Below are 17401 nucleotides of genomic sequence, written 5' to 3'. Positions count from 1 at the left end.
AATCAAGTGTATAGCCAAAATCAGACTGAACTGTTTTGTGCCCTTGTTGCACCCTGGAAGCATGACACACGACTGTGGGAAAGGAGCCATCAACACTGAAGTATCCACCTGCAATTTCTTGGGCACCTACCCTTTTATCCTTAAGCCGAAGAGCCATACCTCTAAGAAAAAACTGGGCACCCCCATATGTTACTGTATTGCTTCAGGGCCCACGGTGGCCAGGGCCTGGAGGGGCGGTGCGGCGTAAGCGGCGTAAGCCCCACAGAAACCTGTTTTCAGTCACCGCTAATTCACACAACTGCCCCGGTCCCCACTCTGTACCACCAGAATGTAAAAGCCTTGGGGGCTGCACACGTTTCTTCCAGTTAAGACTTCCGAGGGTCTAGGGTAGCACCTGGCACATAGTAACAATATCTGCCGAATAAACGATTTGGTCACAAAATATAATATTCAATCTTAAAGATCTAGGATGCCCCATATTGGATGCCATATATATATAGCCCCCAAAAGGCACTAGAAAGTGTCTTTCTAAATTTTGATATTTACTCGATTTAAATAAGGTCTCCCACAAAATTACATAATCCGGGGGTTCCGCCCCTTGACTCAGAACGGGCTCAGTCAAGGCAGGTCTGACTAAATCTAGGCGTTGTCAGCTGTGCAAGGGAGAGTGAGAAGAATAGTCTCGGTTCATACAAGGTTTATTAAAAGGCTTAAAGATAAGAATAAAATATTCTAACTTTGCAAGTTTAGTGGGAATTGAAACACTGGGTCAATAAGTATCTGTGAGTAAGTTTCAATATCAGTATGTGCCAAGTCCATGCTTGGAAACCATGCAAAACCCGAATCTTATGAGGTATCACAAAGGCTTCACTGAAATTATTTCCCAAGTTTTACATTTAAGAAAGATGAATATCATTACCTCCTCTAGGGCTTACGCCTCTAAGCTGCCAAATTTAGGCAGCAGCACACAGCATGCATCGATGTCCTCCCTCTCACTGACTCCCGGCACTGTCAAATGACTTTCACTAATTCTTTCTTAGAAAATATGCGGAAAGGATTTCCATGGAGGTCTTCGGAGATTTCCTGTGTCCTCATGTGTGTAATAGGTTAGGTCAAGTAACAATGAAGGAAGAAGAAAGAATGGGAATTTTGTTTTACGTGTTTTTTCCTCCTCCTGGCCATCGAAAGGGAAAAGGAATAAAAAAGAAAATTATGCCATACAGATGATGCCAGTGTTAAATTAAATTAATATCACACGTTTGGCTGTGGCAGCCATAACTTTTTGATTATTGCAGAGATTGTTGGTAATGAAGTACATTTGTAAGAAATATTTTTAGTGTATACTGAATACGTGTACAAACTGTGAGATATGTACCTAATAAAATGATGGATTTAGAAATTGCCTGGCACCTAAATTCATGCTTTTCAAATAGCTATTTATAGAAAGAAAAGTGATATTTAAGCCACCATAGTAGAATATTGTAATCTGCCTTATATTACCTTAGATAATAGTCTCATATTTTAAAATAATGCTGCAAGCCATTCAATTATTTTCACACCTAAGTTGTATAAATTGGAAGATTTTGGATTGTGCAGGGGAAGAATTATTTTCACAAAAGTAAGACCTCACTGTCATGGTTTAAAGAGACTTCTGAGAAACAAGTTATACTGTAGGTAAAAATAAACCAAACCAACATGAATTTTTAATAAACAAACAAACATATTTTACGATGACATTAACGACAACTATAAATTTTCATCTTTTCTGTGATGAAATGAAGCATCAGTGAATCTGGCTGGGCTATATGTTTAATATGTATTTCTCTCCTGATAGGTCCTCAACGCTTATGGTAAAATCTCGACAGACTTGGATGATGATCTCAGCCTGGGGAGAGCCTATGAAGCAATCGCCAGAGTCCTGCAGAGGTGAGTTAGCACATCCTTGTCTTCCTGTCACTGTGAATTCACTCAACTGTGAAAGACTTAAATTGTTTGAGGTCTGTCGCTTTCTATTACTGTCTGCTTAAATTTTGAGCAGTGCCCTTCTTAAGTGACCCTTCGTCATGTTGCTTTAAACCACTGTGGTATTTGAAAACAGGCACTTAAACTCTTCTTTGTTTATTCCTTCGCATTATTTTATTTTTAATTTTTCTGTAAGTTTGGTGACGACCTTGCACAAAAGGGAAAAATCGGGTCACAGCTCACAGGTTAAAAGGCAGAGAGCACAGAAATATACAGTACGCTTCAGTAGCTGCGGCTCCGCGTAGCCTTTCCAGGTTTCTTCTTTGAGGAAAGTTTCCATTTATACTTCAGTCATGCTTCTCCCCTTAAGATCTCTCTCCTTGGAGCATACCTGGGTAAACGATTGGGTGCAAGCACGATATTCCCAATTTTCATTTAAAACAGAAAAATTCAAGAAAACTATACCGGAAAAACTTCCAGTACCAATTTTTCCATGGAAAATCTGTGATTGGCCTTCACTTATTGCACTGTACCTGTTGTATGCTCCATTTAATCATTGCATTATATAGTAGGGTTATTAGCATATAATTTAAGCCAAGGTAGAATAAGAACAAGAAAAGTTATCAAAGTTAAGGCCTTGGTTTTTAATATATCTCATAGCCAAGGTATGGCTTTTTAATAATGCTAGTCATAATAATAATAGATACAGATATAGGTTGTGTCCAGTTCTGATTTCTTCCCGTTTGTAAACACACACGGGGTAGTATTTTCAAAGGTAAAATTGTTATTTGAAAGGTGTTTAAAACTGTATGCCTAGTGAACTGAAAGTGGATCATCACCATATAATCACCACCGCCAAGAGGATAATCATTAAATATTAAATAAATCATTAAATAAATATTAAAATACCAATGCCGATGAAATGAAAAGCGTCCTATAAAATACGAAATAAAACGCAAAGCACTTATCACTGGCTATAAATGACAAGGGACACAGACATATCTGTAAGCGGAGAACGGACGTTTGTCAAGAAAGGCAGGACCGGGTGAGTGTTGTGGTCCCTCCAGACATTGGCGATTGGCCCATGGAAGCTCAACCCAGCTATTCCTTAAACTTTTACTTCCCAAGTAACAACCAGAAAGAAGCAGACATTCGAACACAAAGAAAAGATTCATAAGTATGCAATTTAATGTCTATTTGGAACACACCAACTCTGTGTTCTTTGGTCCAGCTCATTTTGATGATTAAATTACTTGACTCTGCTGTTGGCACTGCCAAGAATCAGTAGAAATTGATTGGGTTATTTGTCTTGCTTTGTAGTAGCAGACCTGGCCTGAGACTATACAGTTAAATAAATGCATCCTTTAACATGTTTGTCAAATAATTTTTTACAAAATGATATTTTCCAATATAACTAAAGAGATAAAGCTCCAGGGAAATATATTTTCAGTTATAAACTAAAAATTTATGAGCATTTAATATGTCACAGGGCAAGTAGTAGAATGTTCCTTTGGTTACTGGTAGTCTTATGTTTATTTTTGAGATTTCTGAAAACATGAGGTTATCTTAAAATAATCATCACCTGTTACACTGGCATCTCATCAGAAGTACTTTAGTCTCCACTCCAGGATTTTAATTCTGGTCTATACAGTAAAAGCTAAGGGAAAGTTGAACAATTAACTGGTAAATATTGGCAATAACAATAACAGCCAATCTAGTGTTTTAATTTGGCTGTTTAAGTATTATTTGAGATTTAGATGTGGAAAAGAATACAGCCATATTTGATATATCATGAAGTAGGGTGTGTTTTTGGTAGGATGGGGACAGTTCTATTCCAACCCCCTCAACTCTCTAGTAATCTGCCTTGGGAAGAAGATTTACCCTCATCTCGCTTTTATACTATATGAAATAACTGCCAATTTTAAGAATTCCTGTCCACTAAAGTACCAATAAAGCCATCAAGGATTTCTATGGTGGACATGGGTTCTCAATTTTATAATGTTATACAAAGCACAAAACAAGTACAGGAGATGCTTCTTCTGAGGTCACAGGGAAAGGGTCCTAACACTATAGTAAGTTTTGCAATCCACATTTGCCGTTTTGCTGCATTGTCGGTGGTTATGCACGGGCGCTCAGGGGAGTATAAGCCTTGGCATATTTTTTTTGTCATTTGTGCAAAATAACTCTAGAGACAGAGAGATGTTTCAAAAACAAAAATTCTATACACATAGATGACATCATCCTGGATATCTGAGAAGCCTTATAAAATCAAGCCCACTAATTACTAGAAACGCTCTGATCTAAATTTTGTGGTCATTTTTAGACAATTTCTCTTTAAGGGCTTGGTGTTCTTTGATACATGCACACATGTACACACACACGTACACACACACGTACATATATCCCTTTTGTAGTCCTAAACTGTCCTCAGATTAGCAGCAATATGCAGAAGAAATGGAGCACAACCAAAATAGAGGAAATTATGCTGGTGGCAGCCGAGAAATAAATCAAGCTGCAGATGAAGCTTAGTATCACTTCTAAATCTCTTTTTCCCAACCTGTGCAATTGCACAAGTCTCACTAATGGTAGCCCTATCTCTATAAACATATTTTATCTCTTTAGAGGAAATGGAAGAGGAAGCCATGTCAAGGCCATCAGCTGAGCATGCATGAAAGGTGAATAAGCTTTAAGGCTGGAAGCTTCTAAAACGGTTATAAGAATTTATACTGTGGCTTCGATTGAAAAACACACCACCTAAGATTTAGTCGTATAGAGTTGCCCATTTGGTAATTCTAGACCTGGTGTTAGCATTACCAAGGAAGGTTTTAATAGTGCACAGGGTTTGTTATTTTTGCTGTTGGTCTGAATAATGTTAAGCAGCATAACAGAAAATAAGCATTTACGATTTTTTTTTTCCTACTTGGAATACTAGTGAAAAAAGAATTGATAGTCTAAAATAAAAGCAATTGCCTATGACACAACTATGAAAGCCAGAATTATAGTTCATAAAACAAACAGAGAGTTGAGAAATTACCAAGCAAACATTACTATTACATGTAGACAGACAATTTGAGTAAATACAATGAGGGGAAACCCCTCCCCCCCCCCAATTTTCCTTACAGCATTTTTTGGCCTCATTTACTGAAATAACTAATTTACCAAAATGCCATGGCTTTCCAAGATAATCAGGATGACTTTTTAAAAGAATATTTGGGGGGGGGACAGGGAACCACTAAAATGAGAATTGTTCAAGGCATATTGGTCACTATTAGCATGGTTTTATTCCTTACAAATTGCAAATTTTCTTGCAAACTCGAATTCAATTATTTCCTAGAAAACTTTCCACAGTGGCCCTCTTCAAATGAATCAGTACCAACTTTCAAGTGTGCAAATTACCTTTCTGTTATAGCTGAAAATTAATTTCTTCTTGCTTGAGAGAAATGACATGCCCTAGTAATTTTCATATATTCTTTAAAACGGAACATCCAGGCTTTGATGCAAAATTTCCTAAAAATGACCCCCCAAAATACATCACAACATTTCTATTAATTCATGAAATTAAGAACAGCTTTCTACATTTTCTCCTGTCACTGATTCCATTTGCCTTATTACTTTCATCTGTGGCCCACAAACTTGGTGGCACAATCAACAAACCCCTTAGTGGCTGTTTCATCTCTGCTCTATTTGATTTTTTCTCTCTGAGTAAATGATTAAGTTTTCATGCATTGGTTCAACCAAAATCTATGTTCACTCAACCACATCCTTTATTGATTACTTCTACTGCAAACAGTAGGCCAAGTGTGATATACATAATTGGACAGTTGTCAGGGGATGTGGGTGTTAACGGTCCTGTTTTCCCAGTTGGAAACTGGAATCACCTTGATACACAAATATTCTGCACTGTTTCATTCTCATTCTTTGGACCGAGGAGTCCTGTTCCTCAGAATATATGTTTTTAACTCTCTAAGGTCTGGTTGAATGAATTTAATGATTATACCATATAATATGCTGTTCCATTTGCACCTGTGCACTGCATATAGAAAACTGGAATTAATATTTGTCTAACATTTTAACCTTGTCCTTTAACTCACACAAATAATCTGTAGCTTTTCTGTAAGAAAATATTTGATTCTTTCCCTTCCAAAGAAAGACTGGCTTCTAAATCTATTGCTACCTTTTAAATTTGGAAATCCTTTAAGCAACATATAATATTTATCCTTCAGATTCTGTATTAGCAACTTTGCTGGCAATAGAATGTACACATGCATCGTGTGGAGCATATAATTTATAATAGACTTTTTCTGTAACATTATTTGTTGGAGTGAGTTCCAGATAATTTTAGATCTCTGTTGCTCCTTTGGGAGAAAGACAATTCGACTCACCCCTCAATAGTTTTATTTATGCTATTTTGTATTTTTTATTCACCGAACTTGCTTCTTCTTTTTGTTTGTTGGTGTGTGTTGTGATTTAACAATCCTCAGCAGGCCAAACTTAATCCAAAATGGACTTCCATCAAAAATAAATCTGCTTTAAGGAACATAAATAAGCTTCAGTGAGCCCATTTTAGCTAAATGAAAATAATAATTTTTTCCCTAAGATTTTAAAGTGACATGCAAAGAAGTCTCTACTTTTTTTCTTATTTCATCATTTTTTTTTTTTAATATTACAGTGTAAGAAAGAGCTTGGAGAGTTAACATCAATTTGATAAAACATTTTAGTCCTAGAAATTTACAAGTTTGCTCAAAATTCTAAGCAGCGTAATGTTTTACTTATTAATATTTTTATGCTCGAGCTCTCTCAATACCATTTTATTTGTTCCACTAAACAAATATTTAAATTATCATAATGAGCGCACTTCTCATGGTATTTTACTCCATATCTGCATTTGAAATATTCCTCAAACTATTCATAATTTTTTGGGAGAATTCAGCTACACCTAATTGTGAAAGAAAATTATTCATAATTTAGTTATGAAAAAGTGAGAACAAAATCATAAAAGTCAATATTAACTCTGCAAATGTGAAATTCTGTTCTATTTCTGATATGTAGATCATTCTTTTACCAATAAGAAAGGGAAAAGTACTGTATTTGCTAGTACCTGATACTCAAGTAAACAAAAATATTAGTTCTTTGTCTGTTCCCTCTGGAAAATAGACACCAGGGCTTGTGTGCCTATCTGCCTTGCAGAGTGTCCATTCAAATCATGGTGTTTTATTCATTGCATAATGAACCACTTTCAAAAAGGAATGCTTAGCTAAACTGACTTTTCTTCTTGGCTGGTGGTAGATAATATCAAGTCCAAAGGCACGGATATGAGAGCTTTTCACTTCACTGAGAGGTAGTCATAATACTAGCTGTCATTTGTCGAAACTCTTACTATGTGCCAGGCTATGCAAATATGTAGTTTTTCATCTCACAACACTTTATGGCCATTTTAAAATGAGGAAACTAAAGCTGAGAAAGAATGTGGATATGTTCAAAGTTATTTATCTAAGAGGCCAAGCTGGGGTTTAAGCCTAGATCTTTCTAATATTCACCACAGCGCACTATGGCTTGGAAGCACTCTAACTTAATTTTACAAACATGCCACCGCTTATCTATGAAAATGAATGCCGTCCTCATCAAATCTGGGAAAGTTATGCAAGTCAATACTTCTAATCTTGCCACTACCTGTTTAAAATTAAACTTCTTTGAAATGCTTTCTGACCTGACGACATGTCCTTTTGAATGACCCCCATAGCAGCACATCGTTGTTTGAAAGGTGGGTTTGATTTTTGCAAACAGCCAAAAGGATTTAGAGTCACACGCGTGATACTCTTTAGGGGTAACCCCGTTCTGGGAACAAAATCGATTAAATTACTTATGAACGCTTTATAGCAACACTACACTATGAAGGCATTTCCTAAAGAGGGATTGCAAAAATGCCCTCAGTTTTATCATCAGGTGACACATGAATTAGGACGTGCCATAGCAGTAAATGAAATTGCCCGTTGTAAGCATGTAGTAGGAGAAAGAGGTCGCCTTGGACAGACTCTGGGAAGAGCCAGCTTTGGGCGAGCAGAAACCTCAGTGTCAGTACCGGACCCCCAGATAAACAAATGATCGTTTTTAGTATAAGTATATTACAAACATTGCATGGAGAAACTCCATACTCTTTAGCAGCCACTTCCCACACTCCCCGCCCCCCGCACCCCCGCCCTGGAAATCACTACTCTACTTTCTGTCTCTATGGATTTGCTTATTCTGGACATTTTATGTAAATGAAATCATGCAATACGAGGCCATCTGTTACTGGTTACTTTAACTTCAAGGTTAATTCATGTTATAGCATGTATCAGTACTTCATTCCTTTTTATGGCTAAATAATATTCCATTGTGTGGTTATGCCACATTTTGCTTATCCATCGCCAATTGATAGACACTTGGGTTGTGTTCCACTTTTTGGCTGTTAAGAAGGATGCTGCTGTGAACACGAGTTTTCGCGTGGACACATTTTCATTTTTCTTGGGCGTCTATGTAGGAGCGGAACAGCTGGGTCTATGGCCCCTCTGTGTTACAGTTTGTGAGGAGCGGCCAAGTTGTTTTTCTGAGCAGCTGCTCCAGTTTACGTTTCCACCGGCAGTGCATGTAGGTTTAAAGGTTTAAATTTTAACTTACTATATATTCCCTCAAAAACAAGCCACATATTTTTTAAATTTGATATTTCGCTTTCAATTTGATTATCCCGATAACCATCTTGTACTTTCTAAAGCAAAGACACAAACTGTCTTCTCTTCACTGTGACATTAAGTGAAATGATACTCCAATATTTTCCTGTTTTCTTTATTTTAGCCAAGGAGAAATGACAGAAGCAATTAACTACTTGAAAAAAGTTGTGAACATTTCACAAAACAATTTTCAGTGGCTGGATGTTGTGAGAGCAAGTACGATGCTTGGTGACATCTACAATAAAAAAGTGAGTACCTGTGTTTCTTGCTCATAGGAGGAAAAGTACAGTATTTTAGAATTCTATTCCTATTTGATCCTCGCTTTCCCTTATGTTATGCAGAATGGCCCCAGGGCCGCAGGACTCAGTGAACACACAAGGCAGTGACTGGAAAGAGAAACGCCTCTTTCTTCCTCTTCTTCTAGAACCCTACCTAGTGCCGTCGTGGGCTCGGTCAGCACGAGCCGCTAGCACTGACTCAGCTTCACAGCCACTGCAGTTTCTCAGATTTGAAGAGCAATTAAAATATTTAAGTTCAAAGGGACTTCTTTATGACAGCTGGCTCTTGCCTGATGACAATGACAGTCATGTCTCTTGCTCCAAATTCTTGTTTTATTAATCCAGCTGCGAGGGATTTACTAATCCCTTAGGAGAAAAAAAAAAAAAAGAGAGAGAGAGACAATCCCAAGAGCAATTCTGAAGGCAATATGTAATTGTAACAACAAATTGGTTATGTGAAAGAAGAGAGAAAGAAGAGAAAAAAGTCTAAAATGAAAGTATCTTATTTGGGAGGCCATTACTAGCGAAATGCATTGATGGTAATAGACTTTTGATTTATTTTCTCCTGACTTTAGCTTTTATCACCCAGATTCTCCTTTAGCAATGGTATGAAAAAGGTATGTTTCTCTAGTTATAATTGTTACCTCAATCATGATAATAGGATCTATTGTTTTTAAGGGTAGTTATATTCTCCAACTATGTTTATATACTTTGTCTTAACCTTTTCGAGAGGCCATTTATGTAGCGACTAAAAGCACTAACTCTAAGACCAGACTGCCTAGGTTAAAAGTCCAGCTCTTTCACTTACAAAATCTGTGGCCTGGGACAAGTTAAGTACCTTCTAAGCACCTCAGTTTTCTCACCTCATAAGGTTGTTGTGAGTATCGAATTAATGTATGTTAAGCACTTAAAATAGAGCCTGGTAGTAGAAATAAATGCCATCTACATAAGTAGTAGCTATTGCTACTCTACACCCTTACATGATATCATACAATTTCCCTTCTCAGAAGGTTTATGTAACCTACCCCAGGTCTCCAAGCTTCTAGGTGGCTATGATATTCAAACCCATACCCTTAACCACCAACCAGTCTTTTATGTGCCATATAATTAATTTTGATGATTTCAGAATTATTTAGACCTCTTTTTTGAGGAAAGAGAATTTTAAATCAGTTTGTGTAGGTGAAACAAAAAATACTATTATTATAAGTCCACAATTATATTACAAAACTGTATTTGGAAAAATATTGGAGTTACTGTTTTTTCTAATTACTATAGTATTATTATAATTAAAGTTATCACATCTTTAAAATAGCTTGTATCTTAGGTAAATTTTGTGTAGAAAAATAATACTTTTACTACATGACACTGAAAGATGGGCCACCCATCCCACCCTCATGTGATCTTTTGACGGACTGTTAATTGAAAATATATAATATAAAGTGGTCAAATGAGAATGTTTGAGGGAAAGTAAGTATACTGTTTATGAGACTGCTCAATCCCTAATAAGATCAGAGAATAATCACATAGTTAGAACAATGGTAATTTCAACACTAAAATAGTAGGGGAAAATGTGTAAGAAATGATTCTCCCTTAGTACTAAGAAAAAGCTCAATTATTTAAGTTTGCTCACTGGCTAGAGTGACATTTTTGACACCTAAAAGAATCTGGTAAGAATCAGAATCATGCATGAGAATTCTACATTATAGTGTAATAATACTGGCTTTGTTTCAAGGTTTTTGATGCCATCAAGATCCTGTCCTGAAATTGTCCACCAAATGGTTATCAGTGTTATTTATAACATTAAATGAAGTTGGCTCTTTTAATAAGATGTATTTATGAAGTACATAATTCATTTGTATGTTCTCAAACTCAAATTTAAGATTGCTAGGGTTAACTACTGGAATCTTCTGAATTTTATAATAGGATAGGGATTAACCGAAATGAACTATGAATGGTTGGACAGAACCTTTGGAGAGGAGCTTAAATTTAGGTGTTAAACTCTTAAAAAATTAAAAATGTGACAATATAATGCGCATTAATGAACTCTCTTTCCAGAAAGGTATGTATAAAAATGCTTGCATCTGAGAATAATTAATGTTGTATTCCCTTAATAGTTTTTTAAACTAGAGAAATTTATGTTGCTACCAGTTTTATGGCAGTTGTGTGTCTACAGATTGCATACTAGGAACAATTCAAACAACGTGATTACTTAATTATGAGGCTTTTATTCTAGGGGTAAAAAAGCACTTGTTAAATAAGATCTAATAAAACTTTTAGGCTTATGAACACTTCCACTAGCAGCAAGCTCACCTACGTGACTGTAAACTTGGTCACTGTTCGGTTCCCACTGCCTGGCACAGGGCTTGGCACATGGTGTTGCCCAATGAACAAATGGATGAATGAAGGGGTTTGTTTTAATGTAAATTAAATAATACCGAAAAATAATTTTTGAAATTCAAATATATGTTCTTTTATTTTTGGTCCCTAATTTTTCTGAGAGTCTCACCTAAAACAATAACTTAGCCCAAAGTTCAGAATTATAACTACAACAATAATTAGGTATTTATACTTCCCTTTTTAAAAATAGAAACGTTCAGTTAGTCATATATTTTTATCTATTTTGTCCTCTATCGTTGATGTCTAACGGGACAATCTATAATTACGAGTTTTATTTTCATGTTCAATATTTTTATCGTTTCTCAATCATACAGTTTACTTAATTGACATACAAATATCTTTGATACAGTTCTATTTTTTCTAAGTAATCTTACTCTCATATATTCTGTTTTATACGTTGAAATAAGAGAAGGAATTGTTCACCTCAACAAACAAAAACTATTATCGATATACTATAGAAGGACTGTTTAAATTAGCAAATTTAATTAGAATGAACCTTTTGAACAAACAGCTCATTAAACTATACTTGTGGGCGTATAAACATAGTGTTATATGTGCTGCTTGTGTTTATAGAGTAATTGTCACATAGCCCTTTTTATCCCTCTCCTCACCTTGCCAGCAACTTCTCTATTCAATCAGTTTGACTGTCCTCTAACCCCCATGATTATACAGAGGTACAAGGAGTTGAGTACGCGTGTTACCTGTATTGCCGTGTAGTATAAAGCTGTTTCTATGGTGTTTTTATTTCCAATTCCTTCATATAACATTTTGAGAAAATGACTCGAAAATTCATAATGAACTATTCTTTCTTGTAAGGGTTTATTTTCAGAAGCGTGTGTATGTATGTTTTTGTTTGTGTGGAGAGCGAGAGAGAGCAGAAGAAAGAGAGACAGGAGAAGGAGAGGACAGAGGAGAGGAGGAGAGAAAGGAGGAGTGGGGGAGGGAGAGGACAAAGTCCAAAATGTTACGTTGGTGAAGAAAGGAAATCGTGTTCCTTAGAGTCTTTACAAGTATAGCTCAATCCTAAAAATAATACCCTCCTTTGAGGAAGAATTTTTAATGAAGATTTTCAGAAGACTTGGGGGAGGCAGAAGATAGTTTTTTCTCTGAGACACAATTTCATTATTTATAAAATAAAAATATTTCCTCATAGGATGTCTTATAAAAGCTAATGACATATATGAAGTCCTTAGCACTAGCCCTGACACTTCATAAGAGTTACAGGAGCGTTATTTATTTGTGGACAATACTTTTAGGAGGGGAGGTGAGGGTGACTAAAAAAACAAAACAAAACAAAAGAAAATATTGAATTTTTGCAACTTAAAATGTTACAAAGAGCTTGGAGAAGAGATAGACATTCAAATGATCATTTGAGTTATGCTAGTCCTATCAAGATCATATTTTGAAGAATTCTTGACATGCGCACATGGGTAAAGACTAATAACGAAATCAGTAGATACATCTGTTTTTCACTGGTCATTGATTAAACAGGTTGGCTGAAAATAATCTCTTGCTGTGACTGAAAACTAAAGCTGGTTAAAAATACTTCATCAGGTAAATCTGATGCTACAAGTAAGAAAATTCTATCCATATCAATGTGAATGGCTTCACTCTTTCCCAAACTTCTTTTTGCTATCATATATTAGGTTGAACCATATGAAAATGCTAATATATTTTATCCAAAAACTTAAAGATATTGCATGGTTAGTAATCATGACTTTTAAAAAGAACCTTATACTAACAAAAACCCTGCTTACCATCTCTGTCTTCTTGAAGATGAACTGCTTTAACTATTGAAAGAGAGCAGTGTGGTACCTACCAAGGTGGGCAGATGTGAAACAGTGAAATAAAAATAAAGAAAAAATTATTTCTCTTATATTTTTAGGGATACTACAACAAAGCTTCTGAATACTTTCAGCAAGCTTTTGATACAACAGCAGAGCTAACAAACATTCCTCTGATGGATGAAACAAAAGTTCATTATGGAATAGCAAAAGCTCATCAGATGATGCAGACGGTTAGCAATTATATAGAATCTGCAGATCTCGCCAGCCTTGACTACCTGCTGTCATGGAAGGAGAGCAGAAGTGACATTGCACTTGATCCAGTTGTTGGTAAGGCATTTTTAAAAAAAACACTTTACTTTTTATATCATTCTTAATGGCTAAGTCATTTCATTGTAAAGGTTTATTCAATCATTAGTGATATTAATTTTGTTAGTAATTTTAATTTTATTTATTTACTACTATATGAATATCGGATTTATTTTCATGCTATATTGTGCCTTCAATATTTAAAGCAAGCATAAAATAGTGCTAAGGATTTCTTTAGCTTAATAAATCACTACTTTCATGCGGTTTTCTTTCAGTTGCCTTAAATATTCAGCAGTAAGTACTGATCACTTGTAAGGAACGTGTTTTAAATGTTCAGTGTTCTACCTTATTGAGAAGAACAAGTGTTCACAGGTGCTAATTAGTATTATACTCTTACTTTTCTGATGGTAGTAAATTTTCCTATTTTTTTATCAATTCGAATTGGAATATTAAGTTAGAAAGTATTTCATAGTAATTTTGCTTAATGCCACTTTTTTCCTACTTACTTTTTCTTGTGATAATTAGTCAAAATAGTCCATTGAAAACAAATAACTGGAGGAGATGTGAGGGTCAGTTTTGTGTGTCAACTTGACTAGGCTCTAGTCCTTAGTTAAGAATTTTAGAATAGGACATTTAAAAAAAAATTAAAATAGTACTGCTAATGACAGACCTTGGGTTACATAATTGTTTGCAAACCAAACTTTTTAAAGCAAAATACTTTAAATGTTTGGGGATAACTCAAAAGGAATTATTAGGCAAAATCTTTGTAATGTGAAGAAGCATCTCCTACTTGGAAGTTTTTTCCTCGGGCCATTTAGATAAAATAATCATCTCTTTTGGTATTTATTTCCTCCATAGAATAAACAATAAATTGGGCGCAAAGGAACGTTACTGACTCTTCTACATTACATTAGCAGAATACCATGTATCACTGTCTATCCTCCAGTTATAAACTAAGGTGTCCTTCTGAATATATGCACAGTTAGAGGTAACAAGATGAAGTCTTCAAAAACAGAGCACTTGCTGAATTTCAGTGTGCTCAAGTGCCCCCGAAACGCTAATGGCTACTATTAACTAATCCCTTTTAGATAATATTTTACGTACTTCAGGACGTTGTCTTGTCATATATTTGGGAGTTTGTTCTGCAGTTTTGAGTTATCTTCCCTTTACTTTCTCACTCTTTCTCTTCAGGAGGTAAAGTAGAGGAGATATGATCCATCCAGTAGATTACTTGCACTGATAAAAGGTTTGCTAAAGAGTAAGTTGAGCTACTCAAATTTTCAGATTTATCTTGAATAAACTCTAATCATCACAATGATAATCATGAAAAAAAATAGCCTTCAGAGTTTCTGATCAGAGCCAGGTGTCTATCTGTTGAAATCTGGGGCTTTTAAAAAATTTATTTTGCTTTTCTGTGCTCTATAAAGCTATTTATTTTTCTATTCTTTTTACATTTTATCTCCAAAATTTTTTTATAAGGGTGCCTTGTGTTCTATAGAACTTAGGAGCCAAACAAAAAAAATGCATTTAAAAATGTGATTTAGACAGTAAATACTCATATTCATATGGTAGAGAAGATTAAATTCTCCAGAATGCTATGAAAGTATACCCTCATTTGACAGAAATTAGAAATCTATGTATAAATGAGCTATGGTATTATAAAAGTCAGAAAAAATAACCTTTCAGATTTACATATAAATGAGAAATTAATTCTCATAGTACTGGTATATTTAACATTTTTAGTGGTAGATAGTTTTATTTACTATTTGGAAATAAAATCTATAGGACATTATCAAATACGCTTCTTTACATAGACATGTCTAAAGCTCAGAATACACTAAACTCTACTTTTAAAAGCTTCAAAAATATTTCTTAAATCACTCTTATTATTCTGCCTTTGCTCTGCTTAAAAATCTTCATTGACTCCCTGCTGCTTACAAGTTAAATATAAGTTTCTCAACCTTTTTTGAACATCTCCCTGGCTACCCACCTTTCCCTGCCCCCATCCCGCCCCCACTCTGCCCCCCCCCCCGCGCTCCTCCCCTATCCCCACCCCTTCACCCCCCTCCCCCAGACAGCATACCTTATAATCACCTTACTTCCAGCTCCAACCTATCCAGAGACAGCCCACTGGTCTTGCCAGGTCCTTCTCAAATGCTGAGATCTTCCTTGATACCCCTCTCCCTTGAATGTTGTCTCCTCTTTGTTCCCAAATTAAATGTCATTAATTTGTCTCCAAACACTTTTTACCTGTCATATTTTGCATCCTATCATAGCCATTTCTGTAACTACCTTATCTGCCCAATGAGAGTACGAGTCTCTTGAAAACAGGTTCTGATTCTCGGTATTTCTGTTGTGGTGTGTTCAAATCTGAGACCCACAGAGCCAATTGAGATTAATTATGAGCCTTTATTAGCTGGCTGGCGACTGACACTCCCCACTAGAGAATCAGCCCCAGACTTCCAGAGGAGGCAGCTTATAAAGCCTAAAACTACATTAAACAAGCAAGCAGATTTACAGAAGCAGAAGTTAGCCATTAACATATCTTTGCACAGAATATTTCCTAGAACTACACCCTGGTTAAACATTAAACAAGCAAGCAGGCAGAAGTTGGCCATTTGAAAATTTTCCCCCCTTAACATTTCCTGTGAAAGAAGGCATAACATCTAACATCTACCAGCTAACAAGTAAATATTTATCAAATTAAATAGAATTTCAAAATGAGTATGTATGTCCTAGCCATAAACGAGTTTGCACTAACTAACCATTTTTAAAAACAAGATCATAGTTCCCTGCCTCCTTGTAAAATACGGACCAAAAAAAAAAAAACCTATGATCCAACACCATATTTTGATTATCACATGAATGCAGAACAACAAGTATATTATTGACAAAATGAAGAAATACATAAATATTATTTGGAAGTCTGAGCAGCTTTTAGATTTTCAATTTTGCCTTTCTTCTCTGAAGAGGCATCTTTAATCTTGCTCTAGAGGGGTTCCATGTATTCGGAAAAAAGCAAATCAAACATTTGAAAGATACATTATAGAAGCCGTGCAGTTATCTTCACCTCTGAGACTTATATCATCCAAACAAATCATTAGCTCACAGAGCAGGCAATATTCTTTCAAGCAGAGGAACATGACCCCCTAAGGAATCGAGCAATGAGAGAGAGCACTCACGTCTCCAGATAAAATGGAACAGTGACTCACCAGCAGCCATCTCTTATCTCTGTGCCCTTCGGAGGGAACACGGCAAATGCAGGAACCTTCATACCATTCTAAGACTCGTAGATAGGGTTAGAAAGATTTCATAATTTTTTCTTTCCTTTCCAATTGTAAAATAAGAGTCGATTCTCCTCTCAAATTTAAAAATTTAGGAGAAATCCAGATCTATCACAGTTTAAGAAAACTATAAGCCTAAAGCAACAGAAATTGATTGGCTCTGAAAAATTTAAGAGCCTATGAATTTCTGCTGATTTCTCTAGAATATAGTTTATTTTCCTTTCTAGAACTGTTATCTCTACATCCATGCATATTTTTTTTTGATGGAAAGCTAATTCATCCTGCCTTTTGAAGATCACAGACCTAGCTGTGGCACAATAACACAGAAGCAGAAGCTTATTCACCTTAATAGTGCTGTTAACTTAGAAATGTAATCACAGTTACTGAAACGCCAAGATGGCAACCACTTCATTGACCATTTCAGTAACACGGGTTTAATGCGCATTCATATTGGAGTCAAATTTAAAGTATATCAGAGATATAAGATGCAAATCCTGAGTATAGAAATAGGAGAATACACTGGCGAGTCAGTAAAAACAATTACAGTTTCTACACAATGGCATGTAAAGGTTTCCTTAAGTGTCAAAAAGACCAACCCGATTTAACGAATAATGTAATATTCTTAAAGCAAAACCATCAAGATCATGAATTTGTCTCTCGGCCCTTGCTTTACGTTAGCT

At 35.6% G+C, this 17401-nt stretch overlaps 1 protein-coding gene across 4 annotated transcripts in view; it reads left to right on the top strand.

Annotated features, from left to right (window-relative positions):
* Positions 1-17401, top strand: part of TTC29 (tetratricopeptide repeat domain 29) — a 163082-nt gene that overhangs the window by 95408 nt on the left and 50273 nt on the right. For all 4 annotated transcript variants that reach the window (XM_016158901.2, XM_016158897.2, XM_016158904.2 and 1 more), the window contains 3 exons: positions 1835-1926; positions 8794-8917; positions 13230-13458. In XM_016158901.2, the coding sequence (XP_016014387.1) occupies positions 1835-1926; positions 8794-8917; positions 13230-13458 (445 nt within the window). The remainder of the gene's footprint in view (positions 1-1834; positions 1927-8793; positions 8918-13229; positions 13459-17401) is intronic.

Source organism: Rousettus aegyptiacus, unplaced genomic scaffold (assembly GCF_014176215.1).
Source record: "Rousettus aegyptiacus isolate mRouAeg1 unplaced genomic scaffold, mRouAeg1.p scaffold_m13_p_16, whole genome shotgun sequence".
Lineage (NCBI taxonomy): Eukaryota > Metazoa > Chordata > Mammalia > Chiroptera > Pteropodidae > Rousettus > Rousettus aegyptiacus.
The sequence above is the reverse complement of the archived record's forward strand: the minus strand, read 5'-3'. Positions and strand labels throughout refer to the sequence as shown.